The sequence below is a fragment of the Sphaerodactylus townsendi genome, linkage group LG08 (genome assembly GCF_021028975.2).
Source record: "Sphaerodactylus townsendi isolate TG3544 linkage group LG08, MPM_Stown_v2.3, whole genome shotgun sequence".
Classification (NCBI taxonomy): domain Eukaryota; kingdom Metazoa; phylum Chordata; class Lepidosauria; order Squamata; family Sphaerodactylidae; genus Sphaerodactylus; species Sphaerodactylus townsendi.
In genome coordinates this window covers 15,562,848-15,579,536 of record NC_059432.1, presented here as the reverse complement: position 1 = coordinate 15,579,536, position 16,689 = coordinate 15,562,848, and the positions used below count along the sequence as shown (strand labels likewise).

At 46.3% G+C, this 16,689-nt stretch overlaps 1 protein-coding gene across 2 annotated transcripts in view; it reads right to left on the bottom strand.

Moving 5' to 3' along the window:
- MMRN2 (multimerin 2) overlaps positions 1-5,905 on the bottom strand; it is a 38,586-nt gene extending 32,681 nt beyond the window's left edge. The window contains exon 1 of one of the 2 annotated variants that reach the window (XM_048506818.1): positions 5,532-5,905. In XM_048506818.1, the coding sequence (XP_048362775.1) occupies positions 5,532-5,773 (242 nt within the window). In that variant the 5' untranslated portion in view covers positions 5,774-5,905. The remainder of the gene's footprint in view (positions 1-5,531) is intronic. The other variant, XM_048506817.1, reaches the window with a different exon arrangement.
- Between the last annotated feature and the right edge of the window lie 10,784 nt (positions 5,906-16,689).

Sequence of the window (16,689 nt, the reverse complement as noted above, 5' to 3'; positions counted from 1 at the left end):
ATATCCCCCCTTTCTCTCCTGTAGGAGACTCGAAGGGACTTACAATCTCCTTGCCCTTCCCCCCTCACAACAAACACCCTGTGAGGTAGGTGGGGCTGAGAGAGCTCCGAGAAGCTGTGACTAGCCCAAGGTCACCCAGCTGGCGTGTGTGGGAGTGTACAGGCTAATCTGAATTCCCCAGATAAGCCTCCACAGCTCAGGCGGCAGAGCGGAGAATCAAACCCGGTTCCTCCAGATTAGATACATGAGCTCTTAACCTCCTACGCCACTGCTGCTCCTACCAGTGAAACCTTCTTTCTCTTTAAGCCATAGGTGTATTTTCTAAATATTCCACACAGCAGACACTGGTCACTATCCAATGGAGGTAAAGCAGAGAAAGGAGGAATGCCGTCTCCAGAAGAGAAGCAAATAGGCCATCAGGTTGCCAGCAAGATATCACTTCCAGGTAAAATCAGGAGATGACGGGATGCCTCTCCAGTTATTGCCAGAAACTGTATATTGAAACCAAAGAGTTTCTGATGATTCCTAGAGAGGTCAGAAGCTGGGGGTAGAGGACTCCCCATTCCCAGAGTGCTGACAAACCTGTGCAAAGTAAAGTTGTGATTTGGCCAGGAAAAAAAAGGAATCCCTGTCATTCAGGTTTAATATGCGCAGATCTAGAGTGACTTTGTTCACGGCAGGGAGCTAAACGACATCACCAGATAATTGCAGGATAATAAAATGATATTAAGGGGTCAGTCAGATGTGCCAGTTTGAAATCTGGCAATCCCAACTAGAAGATGAAAAGGACAACCAGCTGGCAGCAGATGGTTGGAAGACTCCCTGCCCATCCTTGGCAAATGACATCCTCTCCCATCTGTGGTTGATGGTGATGCCGGGGCTGTGGCTCAATGAATAAAGCATCTGTTTCACATGCAGAAGGTCGTAAGTTCAATCCCTGGTTTCTGCTGTTAAAAGGATCGGGTCTGACTCAATATAACACAGGACTGTGTGTTTACGTGATGCACTCCAGAGGAAATGGCGGCACTTATTGTCACATGCAATACTGAACTTATGAGCGAGCCAGTTCTTTCAATGCTCCTAATGAATAAAAGGGACACAACCTCAAGCAAGGCTGAATGAGAAGGGGCAACAGTTTCGTTCCTCTGGACAGGTGGCAATTGCCCAAAATGCAAGAACATATTTCTAAAACAGCCCCCCCAAAGACAGAGATCCAGCAGACATTTCTATTTGAGCTAGCACTGCTTTGAAGAAGAAGAAGAAGAAGAAGAAGAAGAGTTTGGATTTATATCCCCCCTTTCTCTCCTGCAGGAGACTCAAAGGGGCTTACCATCTCCTTGCCCTTCCCCCCTCACAACAAACACCCTGTGAGGTGGGTGGGGCTGAGAGAGCTCCGACAAGCTGTGACTAGCCCAAGGTCACCCACCTGGCGTGTGTGGGAGTGCACAGGCTAATCTGAATTCCCCAGAGAAGCCTCCACAGCTCAGGCGGCAGAGCTGGGAATCAACCCCGGTTCCTCCAGATTAGATATATGAGCTCTTAACCTCCTACGCCACTGCTGCTCCTTTGCAAGTAGAAGTACACGGAAAAGACCACTTGTATCCCCTCTTGCATTCAATCTTGTGCAATGACATTTCTGGACATTATAATGGATGGGGAGGAAAATGTTGGGTGTTACATAAGATCTTATACAACCAGAACTCCACTAAGAATGTTTGTTTACCTGCGCTGCTGCGCGTCTCTGGATCCAAGCAGTGATGGGATTCAAACAATTTAACAACTGATTGTTTACAAGCACCATTTTAACAACCGGTTCCGCTGAAGTGGTGCGAACCTGCCGAATCCCACCACTGGATCCAAGTCACTGGGCCTCCCACCAAGACCCACCTCAAACACACTACTTGAAGTGGGGTAGTGGTTAGTGTTATGGAGTAGGACTTGGAGAATACAACTCTCCAGTCTGTCATGAAGGTCACAGAGTTTCCTTGGATGGCTCTTTCTCTCTCTTAGACTAATCTACCTTACAGGAGCAGCAGTGGCGTGGGAGGTTAAGAGCTCGTATATCTAATCTGGAGGAACCGGGTTTGATTCCCAGCTCTGCCGCCTGAGCTGTGGAGGCTTATCTGGGGAATTCAGATTAGCCTGTGCACTCCCACACACGCCAGCTGGGTGACCTTGGGCTAGTCACAGCTTCTCGGAGCTCTCTCAGCCCCACCTACCTCACAGGGTTTTTGTTGTGAGGGGGGAAGGGTAAGGAGATTGTCAGCCCCTTTGAGTCTCCTGCAGGAGAGAAAGGGGGGATATAAATCCAAACTCTTCTACTCTTCTTCTTCTTCTTACAGGTAGTGAAGATAAAATGGAGGAGTTGCCAGAACCACGTGTAGTCCCTGAAGTTCCTGTGGGAAGCACAGGATAAAAAGGTGCTAAATACTTCAACATGAATGCAAATTACAGGACTTCCCCAGCTCTGAAGTGACTAAGGCACCCCAGGATTTTGTCCTCCTTGTAACTCCCCTAGACAATCCTGGAAAAGAGCCCCCCACCCTTCTCCCAAGTCTGCTGGAGGATGCTCCTTGGGAGCATGAGACTTCCAAAGAGGAGGAACAAAACATCAGGAGCTGAAAAGGCCAAAGACTGGCCGGCTGCTGCTGCTGCTCAGCTGTAAGAGGTTCTGCTATAAAAAAATCATTAACCTGTCTACTGGCATTTTAAGATTTTCCCAGTTTGACCTACTTACAGGCCGGCTGTGCCTGAAATGCATGGTCTTTGGGGACCTTGAGAAGAGACATCTCTCACACTGTTCGGCCTTCTTTCCTTGGTTTGTTTATGAAAAATCAACTCTTGCAAATCCTAGCTCAGTCTACACTCTGGCCCCTTCCGCACACGCAAAATAATGTGTTTTCAAACCACTCTCACAACCGTTTGCAAGTGGATGTTGCCATTCCGCACAGCTTCAAAGAGCTCTGAAAGCAGTTTGGAAGTGCATTATTCTGCATGTGCGGAATGAGCCTCTGTCTCAGATAAAGATGCCAGTACGGTCAGTTGAAGCACGGCAGTTGAGCAAATGGTATGCTTCCGCATTGGATTATAGTCCCAAATGAATATGAGGACTTTGATTCATTTTGATTTGCTGCCTTTGTCAAAACCATTTTGTGTATTATTGAGCATGATACTTTGCTAAACGTGCATTTATAGTTCATTGAACAACTGCCACCAACACTTGCCTTTTGCAAACCAAGTAGGGCTAGGTAGGCACTAAGATCCAGGTGGAGCATTCTACAATGAAGACTGTACAGCCCTACTAACATCTTTTTGTGAGACGGAGTGTAGTCTCGCAGCTGGAATTCAGGAGACACAGACGCACACACATACATATACATATATTTTATTAAATTATATACCATATAAACTTAAAGGATAATGATGAAGAAGTTGAAATTGTTGAAGATTTTCTGTTCCTTGGCTCCAACATCAACCAAAAGGGAGACTGCTATCAAGAAACCAAGGCCCCTTCCGCACACACAAAATAATGCATTTTCAAACCACTTTCACAACTGTTTGCAAGTGGATTTTGCCATTCCGCACAGCTTCAAAGAGCACTGAAAGCAGTTTGAAAGTGCATTATTCTGCATGTGCGGAATGAGCCCAAGAGACTGAGACAGGGAAGGCAGCTATGAAGGAGCTAGTCAAAATACTTGTGTGTAAAGATGATGTTGCTGGCAACCAAGATCAAGATAATTCATACCATAGTATTCCCCGTTATTATATATGGGTGTGAAAGGGACAGCGAAGAAAATGGAAAGGACAAAAGTGGGTTCATCTGAAATACAGTGTTGTAAGAGAGTTTTACGGATACTGTGGACCACCCAAAAGGCAAATAAGTGGGATTCCAGATCAAATCAAGCCTGAACTGTCTCTAGCAACTAAAATGACCAAACGGAGATTATCGTACTTAGGTCACATTACGGGAAGACAAGAGTTCCTGGAAAAGACCACAATTCTAAGAAAAGTCAAAGGCAGCAGGACAAGAGGAAACCCCGGCATGCAGACATGTATTCATTGGGGGGGGGGGGACAGAGGGGGCTGATGCCAGAAGCACCACTTGTGTATGTTATGTGGGATGCATTTGGTTGCCCCTTCCCCCCCAGTTGTGTTTATTCCAGATTCATTCCCGGGTTTGGAAAGGTTGCAACACATTGGGATAAAGTTGCAACTCTGTCAAGGAAGTTTATCTGGAATTCTCAGCTATCCCTTGGGATTTAGAAGAAGAAGAAGAAGAAGAAGGAGGAGGAGGAGGAGGAGGAGGAGGAGGAGGAGGAAGAGGAAGAAAAAGAGGAAGAAAAAGAGGAAGAAAAAGGAAGGAGGGGGAGGGGGAGGGGGAGGAGTTTGGATTTATATCCCCCCTTTCTCTCCTATAGGAGACTCAAAGGAGCTTACAATCTCCTCACCCTTCCCCCCTCACAACAAACACCCTGTGCAAGGTAGGTGGGGCTGAGAGAGCTCCGGAAAGCTGTGACTAGCCCAAGGTCACCCAGCTGGCGTGTGTGGGAGTGCACAGGCTAATCTGAATTCCCCAGAGAAGCCTCCACAGCTCAGGCGGCCCAGCTGTTAATCAAACCTGGTTCCTCCAGATTAGATACACGAGCTCTTAACCTCCTACGCCACTGCTTCTTAGGATTGCCAGGTTTCCTCAGCCTCTTGCAGGGTAACCAAATCCAGTCTGGGAAATGCCTGGAAATTTGGGGATGCAGCCTGGGGATGACAGGGACCTCCGTGGGGTACAATTCCACAGAGCCCATCCTCACAAGCATCCCTTTCCCCCCAGCGGAACGGATCTCTGTAGTCTGGAGATGAGCCGTAATTCCAGGGGATTCCCGGGTCCCACCCTGGAGGCTGGCGTTCCCACCTGGGATGTAAGTCAACAATTTCCTTTTCTCTCTTTCCCCCTCTATAGACAGCACTTTACGGAAGACTAAGTATTAGTTGTTTCTTTTATGTATAGATAATATGTATTGATGTATGTATTGATGTAACAACCCTTATTCAACTTCAAATTATTAAGGAGGAAATATTAGATTTAAGGAACAAAGACGAAGTATATCGATATGATGGACTAGTTTATATGTATCTCAGGTCATCTAGTTAGAATTTAATATACAAATCTCTTTCTGTATAAAACAGCAACAAGTATATATACTAAATAGATAAATCAAAATTGAATTGACTTATATGTGTTAGATTATATGTATCCTAGCTGGAAGTATATTAGTTTAAAAACTGTAATGCATAAGTTAGAATGAGTTGTTTTTAAATGGATAGATTTTTTCGTGCGATAACTTTATGTAAAAACTTATATGCAACAATTTCTGTTAATGCTGCAATAACTGAAATTCAAATTGTCAATTTTTCTTACTCAATAAAATTTAATTTAATTTTTTTAAAAACCAATTTCCTTTCAGGGACATTTTTGGGAGTCATCTGCAAATCCTAGGATTGAAACCTTGATCCACAGTGAACAGTGCCATACTTACTCTTGTCTGAACTGTTGGGTGACCGCTTCATAATCATCTGCCTCTCCCTGGCGTGACGTTGGAGGGGTGGAAGCTTGGTCCCAGGTCTCCGCGTGGAGAAACTCTCTTGGCCTGTGGTGCTCATGCCATGAGTTTGTTGGCAATCTGTGCTCCGGAGTCCCGTGGCGCAGATGTCTTAGGTGCGCAGTGTCTGACTGCACCAATCCAATCGTTCCGCAAAGAAGCAAAACGGCAGCTATCATCGTGTGTTCCTTTGAGCTGCTTACACCTCCCAGGACTTCAAACTGTGTCACTCCTAGAACTCCCCTCACACCGTTCCTTCCCTTAAAACTTGGAAGGAGGACTGTTAACAAAGAGCGGAAGTGGAGTGCTCGGCTCTCCCAGCTCCAGTGGAAATGTCAGAGGCCATCAGACAATGAGGAGGGGGTTCCTGTGGGCCCAGAGGACCACAGCGGGGGAGCTGGGGAGGGGAGGGTCGGTCAAAAGGGTCATGCTTTATTTAAGGGAGAACAAGAATTCTGATCTTCGCCTGCCTTGTGAACTTATCGGCGGGCAGGAACCAGGGCTTTTATCAGCAGCCTTCTTGCTGGGCTGCAGGAAAAGGATGTTAGTTTTAGTAAGAAGGCGAGGAAAAAGAAAGGAAAATATTGAGTGATGCAGACGGTTCTCAGGCCGTATGTCACACTAGCCCTCGTGATTTGGAAGCATGGGATATGCTGATATTGGATTGCAAGGGACAGAGGGGCTGGCAGTGTGTTTTTCCTGGGGTGGTGGCCACATCGGACAGAGAGGCATCTTCTGAAGGCCCCTACCACCCAGAGGCACTTAAATATAATTTGGGTTGGTATCATGGCATTCACAGTGGTTTCGATCACCCTCTGCTGTTTTTCTTGACCTGAAAGAAGTCTGGGGCATTTGCCCCACGGTTGAGGCACGACATGTAGCCCAACAATGGGACAAAATAGTAACCTCCAGGACTGCTCCACTCTGGGGAAATGTTTGTTATGAAGAGGGGGTCTAAAGTTTTCAAAGAAACCTGGAAATACCCACTTAAGCTACTTCAGTTTATTTTCAGGAAGGGGAGATCAGCAAATTGCTTAGTTAAAAGCAGAAGGGAAATTGTGGTGAGGAATGGGCCTCCCCCCCCCCCGCATGCCGATGATCCCAATGACCTGAGGTTGTCCAGCTGTCCTTGACAAGGGCCAAGGCCTTTCCATCATTCCATCCGTTTGACTTCCCCTTATTCCTCCCCTCATTCTTCTCTTCCCTTGTGGTCCTTTTCCTTTCTCCCGGAATGAAAGTGGCTGACGGGGGTTAGTACCTATTTTAATTATCCTCTCTTAGGTCGATTCCGCACTTGCGTCATCGACCTAAGTTCGAGCTGCGTTCGACCTAAGTGCTCTGCACAACCACTGGGATCGACGTGGTTTTGTACCAGCTTCGCCCCGTGTAACGGTCAAATTTCCGACTCCAGTTGGGAACTACTACTTTTTCAGGGAACCACGCTCGAACTCAGCTCGATTCCAGTAAAGCCTCTGGTGCCAGGAGTCCCCCATTCAGCCAATCACAGCTGAGTGTTTCGGGCATGCGTATAGCTGGCCAATCAAAAAATGCCACATTCATCCCTCCATTCCTGTGGCAGTTTTTTAATAACGTGTGTGGGGATAGACGGAACATGGCCGTAGAACAGTAGCCAATCGGAATGGAGCGGCGAAGAGGCACAGGATGATTCCGCCCTCCGAGCTGGGATCAAGCTGGTTGCAGTGGGGAACAACAATGGCTTCGACCTAGGTTAGTACCCTTCTCAGGGAACTGGGTTGGACCTATTTTACTCATGTGCGGAATCGCCCTTAGTAGATTGTATTGGCACTATTGTATTCGTCTCTAGATTTTATTGGATTTGCCCCCTCTCCCCAACCCTTCCCTTTCCCTCCCTCTCTCCCTCCCGAAGCCTTCCTCCAGGGTGGGTGGGCCCTGACTGGATGACAGACATCTTCCCTCCTCCCCTTCCCCCCTCCCCCACCCTCCCCCCAGTGTGAGTGGGCCATGACCAGATGATGGGGTCTTTCCCCTGCACCTTCCCTAACTCTCCCTGCAGGGTGGTTGTACAGTGCCCTCCTTGGGGGAAGGGGCTCTTATAAATTGAACAAATGAATAAATAAATGAATAAATAAATGAAATCATCCCTCCCAGTCAGGAATGGTTTTCCTGTTGATCAACAAGGGTGTCTCTCTGTGATCACCGCCGTTAACCCCTCTGTTGATAAGGATGGAGAAAAATGTTGATAGGGCCAAACCCATCTGAATTTCAGTTACACAGCCGGTGACTTTGTGTGCCAATCAAAACAGAAGAGCACCAATCAAAACAGAATTCTCACTTTATTTATTCAAAAGCTTGCACAAGGGGCTTTCCCCACTACAGAAGGGAGCTAAGGTCGACTCGGTTCCCTTCAGTGGAGGGCGATTCCAGCATGTCCCCACAGCAACTGAGTTGGCTCCCTGGAACCGAGCTAAGTGGGTGGGATCATCTTGGTGCCTGTTTCGCTCCTCGATCGTGATTGGTGCTTGTGTTACCGTGGGAAACGGGAGCATTCTTTTTTTTTACAGTTTACAGTTACATGCGCTTTCTGCCTGCCATGACTCTCCCGTTCTGCACATGCCACAAAAGCGGCTCGTGATTGGTTGAACGGATGAGGTGTCGTTTCAATGCTTCCCCACTTCGAAGCTTTGAAGCGGTATCGACCTTGTTCCAGCAGAAAAGTGTAGTTCATAACTGCGACAAGGATGTCGCAGTTCTGGGGGGGGGGGGGCTGAGACAAAACAATGTTGAGCTCGGTGGCAGTGGGGATTCACTGAGGCGAACCTAGGTAGAAACCAGTTCAACTCTGTCAGTGGGGAAAGCCCCCAAGACAGAGGTGGGAGGGGCAGTTTCCAGCCAGTTCTTCCTCCTGCCTATGTTTTTAAATGTATTTTTATTAGTTTCATAGTATGATACGTAACACATAAACTACACATTAACAATCTATTCCTGACATCCATTTGAAAGAGAAGAATCAAAGAAGAAAAAAGAGGGAAGGAATAAAAGAAGGGAGACATAAGATATGGTGATGCTAAAAATAAGTAAAAAATATTTATGTGAAAGAAAAAAGAAAAAGAAGGGAAAAGAGAAAAGAGAAAAGAGGACTAATTTTCATATATTTTTAAGGGGGGGCTTCCTCAACCTAACCAAAGAATCTCCAATCAGTTTCCCGAGTTACTAAGGTAGAACTTAAGAATCATTATGATTATTCTTCTGGTATGATTCTTATTTTATAACTTACCTGTAAATATCATTCTTGCAACATTTTCATAATCAATTGTTCATTGTTATTGTTTCCCAAATATATTACGAAGTCCTTCCAAGTCTTTCGAAATTTACTAAAAGGTAGGTCTTAAATTCTTGTGGATAGTTTATCGGTATAGAAAGAATCCATGATTCGAAGAAGAAGAAGAAGAAGAAGAGGAGGAGGAGGAGGAGGAGGAGGAGGAGGAGGAGGAGGAGTTTGGATTTATATCCCCCCTGTAGGAGACTCAAAGGGGCTTACAATCTCCTTGCCCTTCCCCCCTCACAACAAACACCCTGTGAGGTGGGTGGGGCTGAGAGGGCTCTGAGAAGCTGTGACTAGCCCAAGGTCACCCAGCTGGCCTTCCTCCTGCCTATGGTTGCCAACCACCAGGTGGGGCCTGGAGTTCTCCCAATTGCAACTGATATCCAGATATGCCTGTGGTGGCGAACCTTTGGCACTCCAGATGTTATGGACTACAGTTCCCATCAGCCCCTGCCAGCATGGTCGAGGTGGCCCATGCTGGCAGAGCTGTCTTAGTCCTGGAGAGTATTATAGGCTCCTACTGAGTCTGGCAGGGATCAGTTCTCCTGGAGAAAATTTCAGCTCCAGAGGGCGAAGTGCATGGGATCATGTCTGCTGAGATTCCATTACTCCCCAAACTCTGCTCTCTTTGGACACCACCTTCAACTTCCCAGGAATTTCTCGGTCCATAATTGAGAGTTCATGCCAGGTCAGGCACAACTCTCCCTACGCACCGTCTTACACCATTCCTCAGGGGTCCCTAACCCTCACAAGCACTTTCTCAAGAGGAAGTGCCCAGAGTGTGAGGCGTTAGCGGGGAGGAGGGGGGAAGGAATCCCTCCATGTACCCTGCTCTCTGAGATCCAAGGATCCCAACCTACATTCATAATGAGACTTCAGAACTGACCATGTGGAATACCATGTCAGAAAACCCACGTGACTTTTCTTAAGGTACCAGGAGAAAAAATCACTTTTTACGCTAATGGACATCTAGTCAATAGCAATATGGCAATGATGGAAATTGCAACCCCAGCATGGGCTGATATTTTATTTATTCCGCTCTCTGTGCTGATCACCCAGGGCTGCTTGCCTCTGAAGCCTGGAAACAGATTGTGCAGCATTCTGGGGGCTAAAAACAAAGAGGTTTCCCAAGAAATCCACATCTCGGTGGCTGCAATTAAAAAACCTTCAGTATGTACAGACTGAGTAGCGTGCCCATTCTTATGCACATGGAAAGGAAGAAGAAGCAAGCCTTTATTGGCACAGACAGCAGTACAACAATAATAAAAACAGATTAAAAAGCATATACAATACAGGATATACATGTGTTAGGACAGAAGGGGAAATCTACTGGCGTTTAGTAATTTCCAGGGAGAAAAGTCTGCCCCCTATCCTACAGAGAGAAGGATCAGGGTTGTCCAACAAGTAGTGTAATCCTAAATAAATCGAGAGTGAATGGGGTAAATGTGAGGAGTAGAGATTCACGTACTCGGATCTGATTCCCTTGAATCTGAGACAGTGAAGTGAGTAGGTGGAGGCCAGAGATTCAACTGAGCCGTCGTTACATGGGCACAATCTTTTAGCCTTTTTCTTGCTTATTAAATCTGCCATGTAACAAGGCAGAAGGCATAACATTAAACCTGGCAAGCATTATGGCTCTCATTTGAACAGGGTTTATTAAGCAATGCAGGTAGTGTGCCAAGTGGCCCTGTTCAAATGGGAGAGGAAAATACAGGGGACATGGAAAGGAAGAGGTTGCTTCATTCTCTTTACCCCTGAAATGAGTGTTTAGCCAACTTAGGAATTTTTATTGTTTTTATATTTTCTTGGTGTTTGCCTCATAGGCGTAGCTACCACGCAGGAGGGGGGATCGACACTCCAAGAGACCACCTTTGGGGTCACGATTTTCCACCCCCCACCCCCCTCGCCCCACCCAGCCAGGCTTGGCAGAGGCCACTGTTGGGCACCCCTGCCCAATCCCACCAGAGCCAGTGGAGGCCACTGCATGTGCCCCTGCCCCCTGCCCAGCCGTCCCCTGCCAGGCCCTGCTGCTGGCTCAGGTAAGTGGGGCACAGGAGGGCTAGGAGGGGGTGAGGTGAGAGTGGTGCAATGGAGGGCTGGGGGAGTGGAATATGGAGTCTGCCCCGGGCTCCACTTTCCCCAGCTACGCCTCTGGTTTGCCTTGTACCTTGTGCCTTTGAGCCAGCATGGTGTAGTGGTTAGGAGCAGGTGCGCTCTAATCTGGAGAACCGGGTTTGATTCCCCATTCTGCCACTTGAGCTGTGGAGGCTTATCTGGGGAACTAGGTTAGCTTGTGCACTCCAACACACGCCAGGTGGGTGACCCTGGGCTAGTCACAGTTCTTCTGAGCTCTCTCAGCCCCACCTATCTCACAGGGTGTTTGTTGTGGGGGTTGGGGAAGGGAAAGGAGACTGTAAGCCTCTTTGAATCTCCTTACAGGAGAGAAAGGGGGGACTATAAATCCAAACTCTTCTTTTTCTTCTGTGCTGGTGTTAGCTGATGTTGGATCGCAGTAAATGAGATGATGATGATGATGATGATGATGATGATGATGATGATGATGATGATGATGATGATGATGATGATGATGATGATGATGATGATGATGATATGGAAACATGTTCATTGCCGCTGTTCATACTCAATGGTGATTACAACTTTGGGCAGACGTACAGATAGAGTGTGCTTCCACTAGACATGGTTGATAGACTTCTGGTATTGTGATTGTAGTAATGCTATTTGTCCAGTAAGGCAAATGTCTCTACTTCCATCCCCTGCCAGTGCTCAATGGAGACTCAGGGGAAATGGGGGGGAGGGGGGATGATGATGTTCAATGTGGCAATATCACTTCCTGGTAACCTCCAGGAATTTTCACAATCTCTCTGCTTTTTACCATAGAAACTGTGAAAATTCCTAGAGCATCATTGGAAGTGGTGAAGTTGCCATGTTGCATTATACTCCCCAAGCCCCTCCTCCCACAATTCCCACAAGGCTAAGCATGCCTCTGGCATACCTATGTGGTTGCAACATCTGTAAAAACACTAGACCAGTTAGGGTGTCTAGTGTGTGGGAGAAAAGCCTTTACAGAGTCATGACATTGGGAAATAGGGAATAGCATGTCTAGCTCACCACATGAAGATGTGACATGGAGAGTTCACTGCGCAAATGGGATTGTTGAACCACTAAGCATACCAAAATGCAGTTAAACGATACAGAAGTCCTTTTCCCTTTGGAATGAGCCTCCCAGAGCAACTCCTTCACCCAGCCTTGTTCTCAAGGGCAGGTAAACATCACCAGCGGGCCATCCCTTGAATCCCGGAGCACCTCTTAATACATTATCAAAAGCCAAATCATAGTTTCTGAAGAAACAGCATTGTGGAAAATTTCATTTGAATGCTGATATAGACCTTTTTCTACCGATATAGTCAATCAGTCATCACTTAATGCAGGTAGCCAAAGGCCATTACAATTTAAAAACAACACATACATGCATGCATATATAGAAAACAAGAAACGCATATAAAACTGACAGTTCCATGTGTATATAACTGCAAAAATCTTAGTCTCTTAGGGTCACGATTTTCTGCCCCCACCCCAATACACACACACACACACATGTATGTGTGTATGTGTGTTATTATGATATTGATAATTCTTCTTCAATATATATATAGATGTATGTATGTATATGTATATGTGTGTGTGTGTATATATGTGTGTGTGTGTGTGTGTGTGTGTGTGTGTGTGTGTGTGTGTGTGTGTGTGTGTGTGTGTGTGTGTGTGTGTGTGTGTGTGTGTGTGTGTGTGTGTGTGTGTGTGTGTGTATGATGCAGCATTTTGGGGTTGGGGGCAGAATATATATATGTGCATTCTAATTATATATATTGGGGTGGGGGCAGAAAATCGTGACCCCAAGAGGCTAAGATGTATATATATATATGTATGTATGTATATGTATATATGTATGTATATATGTATGTATATGTATATGTATATGTGTATATATATGTATGTATATGTATATATATGTGTGTGTGTGTGTATATATATGTGTATATATGTGTATATATGTATATATATATATAAACTGAAAACAGCATAGCAACAATGTATAGATAAAATTGCCCTCTAAAACTGTTAAAAAAGGAAGTCGTGCCTTCTTTACTTGCATTATGTAGCCGTAATCTTTTTTTTGCAGGCAGAGCAAAACGTGGTATCTTGTGTCAGGGTCAGTATCGGACAGAATACATTATCCTTCATCTCTTCTTCATGAAAAAGAAGAAGCAAAGAATCTGGACAGGACGCTCTCCCCAAAAGGAAAGAATCGTCCGTCTTTACCCGCATAATTTTCATTCAGCTCGTTTTTCAACATCGTTTTTCATTCAACTCTTGTCAAGAAACAGTGGTGGACTGGCTAGCAAGTGAGCATCGCTCCTATTGCGTTTTTTACTGCACAAGTGATTTTCGGGCCCTCGTTCACTTTGCTGCAGCATTTTCTCCTTAGCTGGCCTTTCTGCTAATGCCTCCAATTTCTGTCATCCCAAAAAGACGTCAGCCAGAAACGTATTTATGGAGACTGATGATTTATTTTGCTCCTAAGCAAATATAATAAAAGAGACCTGGCATTTCTTATAATCCCTGCACTTCTACTTTGTGTGGGGATTCAGCATACTGGTGGCTGTCCACCTTGTTCACTTTTATTTGATGCAGCATCTCTCATGAGCAGTTGGGGGGGGGAGGGGGATGTGCAATTTAAAAGACAACAGACAGCTGCTGCCCAATCGGCTGCTGCCAAATCAACAGCCATGCTGATGAGTCGACCTGTCTCTGCTCCTTTCCCCTGTTCCGTGAAGAACCCTACAATGGGTGGTAGAAAGTGCAGTCAATTCTCAACTGTTGGGATCTGCCAGTGTCTGTCACAATTCAGACATAAAAGGGTTAACTATGTGCATGCTAATTAGTTACTGAGGTCAGAGTTTTATGACCAGTTCATTGATTAAGCTATTGGGTCATCCCACAACCCCGCCCTCCGGCATTGCTTATGTGAGACAAGTCACCTAGTCAGAGGTTATAAAGTTAAGTATGTTTCTTTGTCTCCCAGACACTACAGACACATGTTCTTTGCTACAACAAGATTCCCCTTAAGAGGTGAATCTCTGCCTTGCTAGATGGGCACCACGTGGGCTCACATGCAGTGGTGGGATCCAAAAATTTTAGTAACAGGTTCCCATGGTGGTGGGATTCAAACTGTGGTGTAGCACCAATGGGGCTGGGTGGGGAACACGATGGGGAAGTGGCTGGGCATTCCAGAGGTGGGAAGGGCATTCCTGGGCGGGGCTGTGGCAAGGGCCTTGGCAGCTGCTCATGAGATCCTTGAAGGGGGGCTTGAATGCAGTAGGCGCGAGGCGCCTGCAGGCTGCCGCATACCGTGCACCTCCTGCTAGACTTCGCTTCAAGTTCTGCGGCGTTACTGCTGAGGAAGGAGGGGCATAACTAAGGCAAAAAATCACGTGGCAAAATCACCAATTAGTAACCCCCTCTCAGCACACACAAATAATTAGTAACCTACTCTCGGGAACCTGTGAGAACCTGCTGGATCCCACCTCTGCTCACGTGGTCCTAAGCAATGTAACCAAGTTAGTTCCAGAATAGAAAGTTGTTCTTTTATTTTCTTCCATGTAAAGCCTTCCCTTATTAGTAAGTAAACTCTATTATATAATAACAGCAACTGTCTCATGGTCTCTTATTCCACACTCTGCTAAATATCAAGTTTAACAATCCAACAACAACCAACCAACGTTGGCGGCAGAGTGTTTTCAAGGCAAGAGAGGAACAGAGGTGATTTGGCCTTGCCTGCCTCTGTGTAGCCATCCTGGACTTTCTAGTTCGTCTCCCATCTAAGCACTGACCAGAGCCAACTTTGCTTAACTTCCAAGATCTGATCAGATCAGGCTAGCCTGGGCAGTTCAGGTTAGGGACAGCTCCCATCAACTGTGCGGGAAAGTGCCGTCAAAGCCACAGCTGACTTATGGTGATTCCGTAGGGTCTTCAAGGCATGAGATGTTCAGAGCTAGGTTGCCATTGCCTGCCTGTGTGTGGGAATCCTAGATTTCCACAAGTACTAACAAGAACCAACCCTGTTTAGCATCCAAGAGCTGACAAAATCAAGCTAGCCAGCCAGCTCCGGCCAGGTTAGCTGCATTTACCTTGCAGAATTCCACCCTCACCCATGGGCCCAGGCAGACAAGTGAGCAAATCCAAGTTGTGACCCAAACAATCGTGTTGGCACATCTGAGACTCTTGAACATGAAGCACTATCTTAAGGAGATAAGCCCCATATTATTTAAAAAAAATCAATGGATATTGATTTCCCCCCTGCTCAGCCTTAAGTTGGCAGATGTCGTTTGCTACCTGCACTGAATAAAGGAAAGCAGAGTACAAAATCTCAATCAAGGAATAGTTGAGGGAAGACTGCAGCTTGGCTGACCTTGAGGTTATTCTCTAACGCCAAGCCAAGTTGCCACTGAAGTTTCCACTTGGAATGAAACAGGAAGCTAATTTGGGGGTTCCCCCTCAGGCAAAACAAGAATTCCAAAAGAACTCAAGAGCAACTTTGGTTCATGAGGTTCTCCAAGTGGAGCCACCCATCTGTAGACTGTTGCTTGATTTCACCTCAAGTGCCAGTGGAATAGACACGGGGCAGGGGGCAGGGTCCTCGTGGCAAAGGCCATGCCTGGCAATGACTCTCTTTACCCCATACACTGGAATATCCAGAGGTAGCTTTCCTACAAAGATCTCAGCAGTCCAGCGGATTCGGTAGGAGGTACCGTAGCTTCCTTTAGATCTTCTTAAAGTTGAATAGTCCAAGTATATGAAATGAAGCTTGGAGTAGCTTTAATCTTCTTAAAGATTCCTCAGCGGGAGTTTAGCAAAGAGATGGCAGTCTGTCTCGGGCCTTCAGCCCTGGGGCGAGGAAAAAGAGCCCTCCGGCTCTTCTTCCTCTCGAGGAAACCCCTCCCTGAGAGACGTGGGTTACCATAACTCCCCTCCTTAATCTGGAGGTGACAAGTCAGGTCTGATAGCCCCCAGACCTGAAAAAAACCCCTGTTTGGATCCTCTGTTTCCACAGAGGATGTTCAGCTGCTCCAAGTTCTGGACCGGACTTCCTGGCAAAAGGCTTCCTGAAATAGTACTTGTGGGGGACATGGGACCCCCTCTGGGGCCAGCATGAGAGGGTATTGAAAATTGTGCTACAGGAGGCAGCATCCTAAAAAATTGCTCCTGTTTCAAAGGAAATTCCCATTGGATCTAACCCTCCTGGGTCCCAATCTACTTTTTAGGTCAAAGCCAGCCCAGAAACAAACCGTTCCAATGCTGCCAAGATACATTCATTCCTGTATTGTTGAAGGCTTTCATGGCCGGAATCACTGGAGTGCTGTGTGGTTTCCGGGCTGCATGGCCGTGTTCTAGCAGCATTCTCTCCTGATGTTTTGCCTGCATTTGTGGCTGGCATCTTCAGAGGATCTGATAGTAGGAAAGGAAAGCAAGTGGAGTATACATACCTGTGAGTAACAATGAAGATAGCAAGGTCAATAGGTGAGGGCATCTGAATAGAAGTAGCCTGGCATGTGAGGTAATATTGAAATTATGTCTTAGCATGTGAGTAACAATGAAGATAGCAAGGTCAATAGGTGAGGGCATCTGAATAGAAGTAGCCTGGCCTTTGTTCCCTTTGATTGTTTATTGTCTACAGCCGTGGTGGTGAACCTTTGGCACTCTAGATGTTGTGGA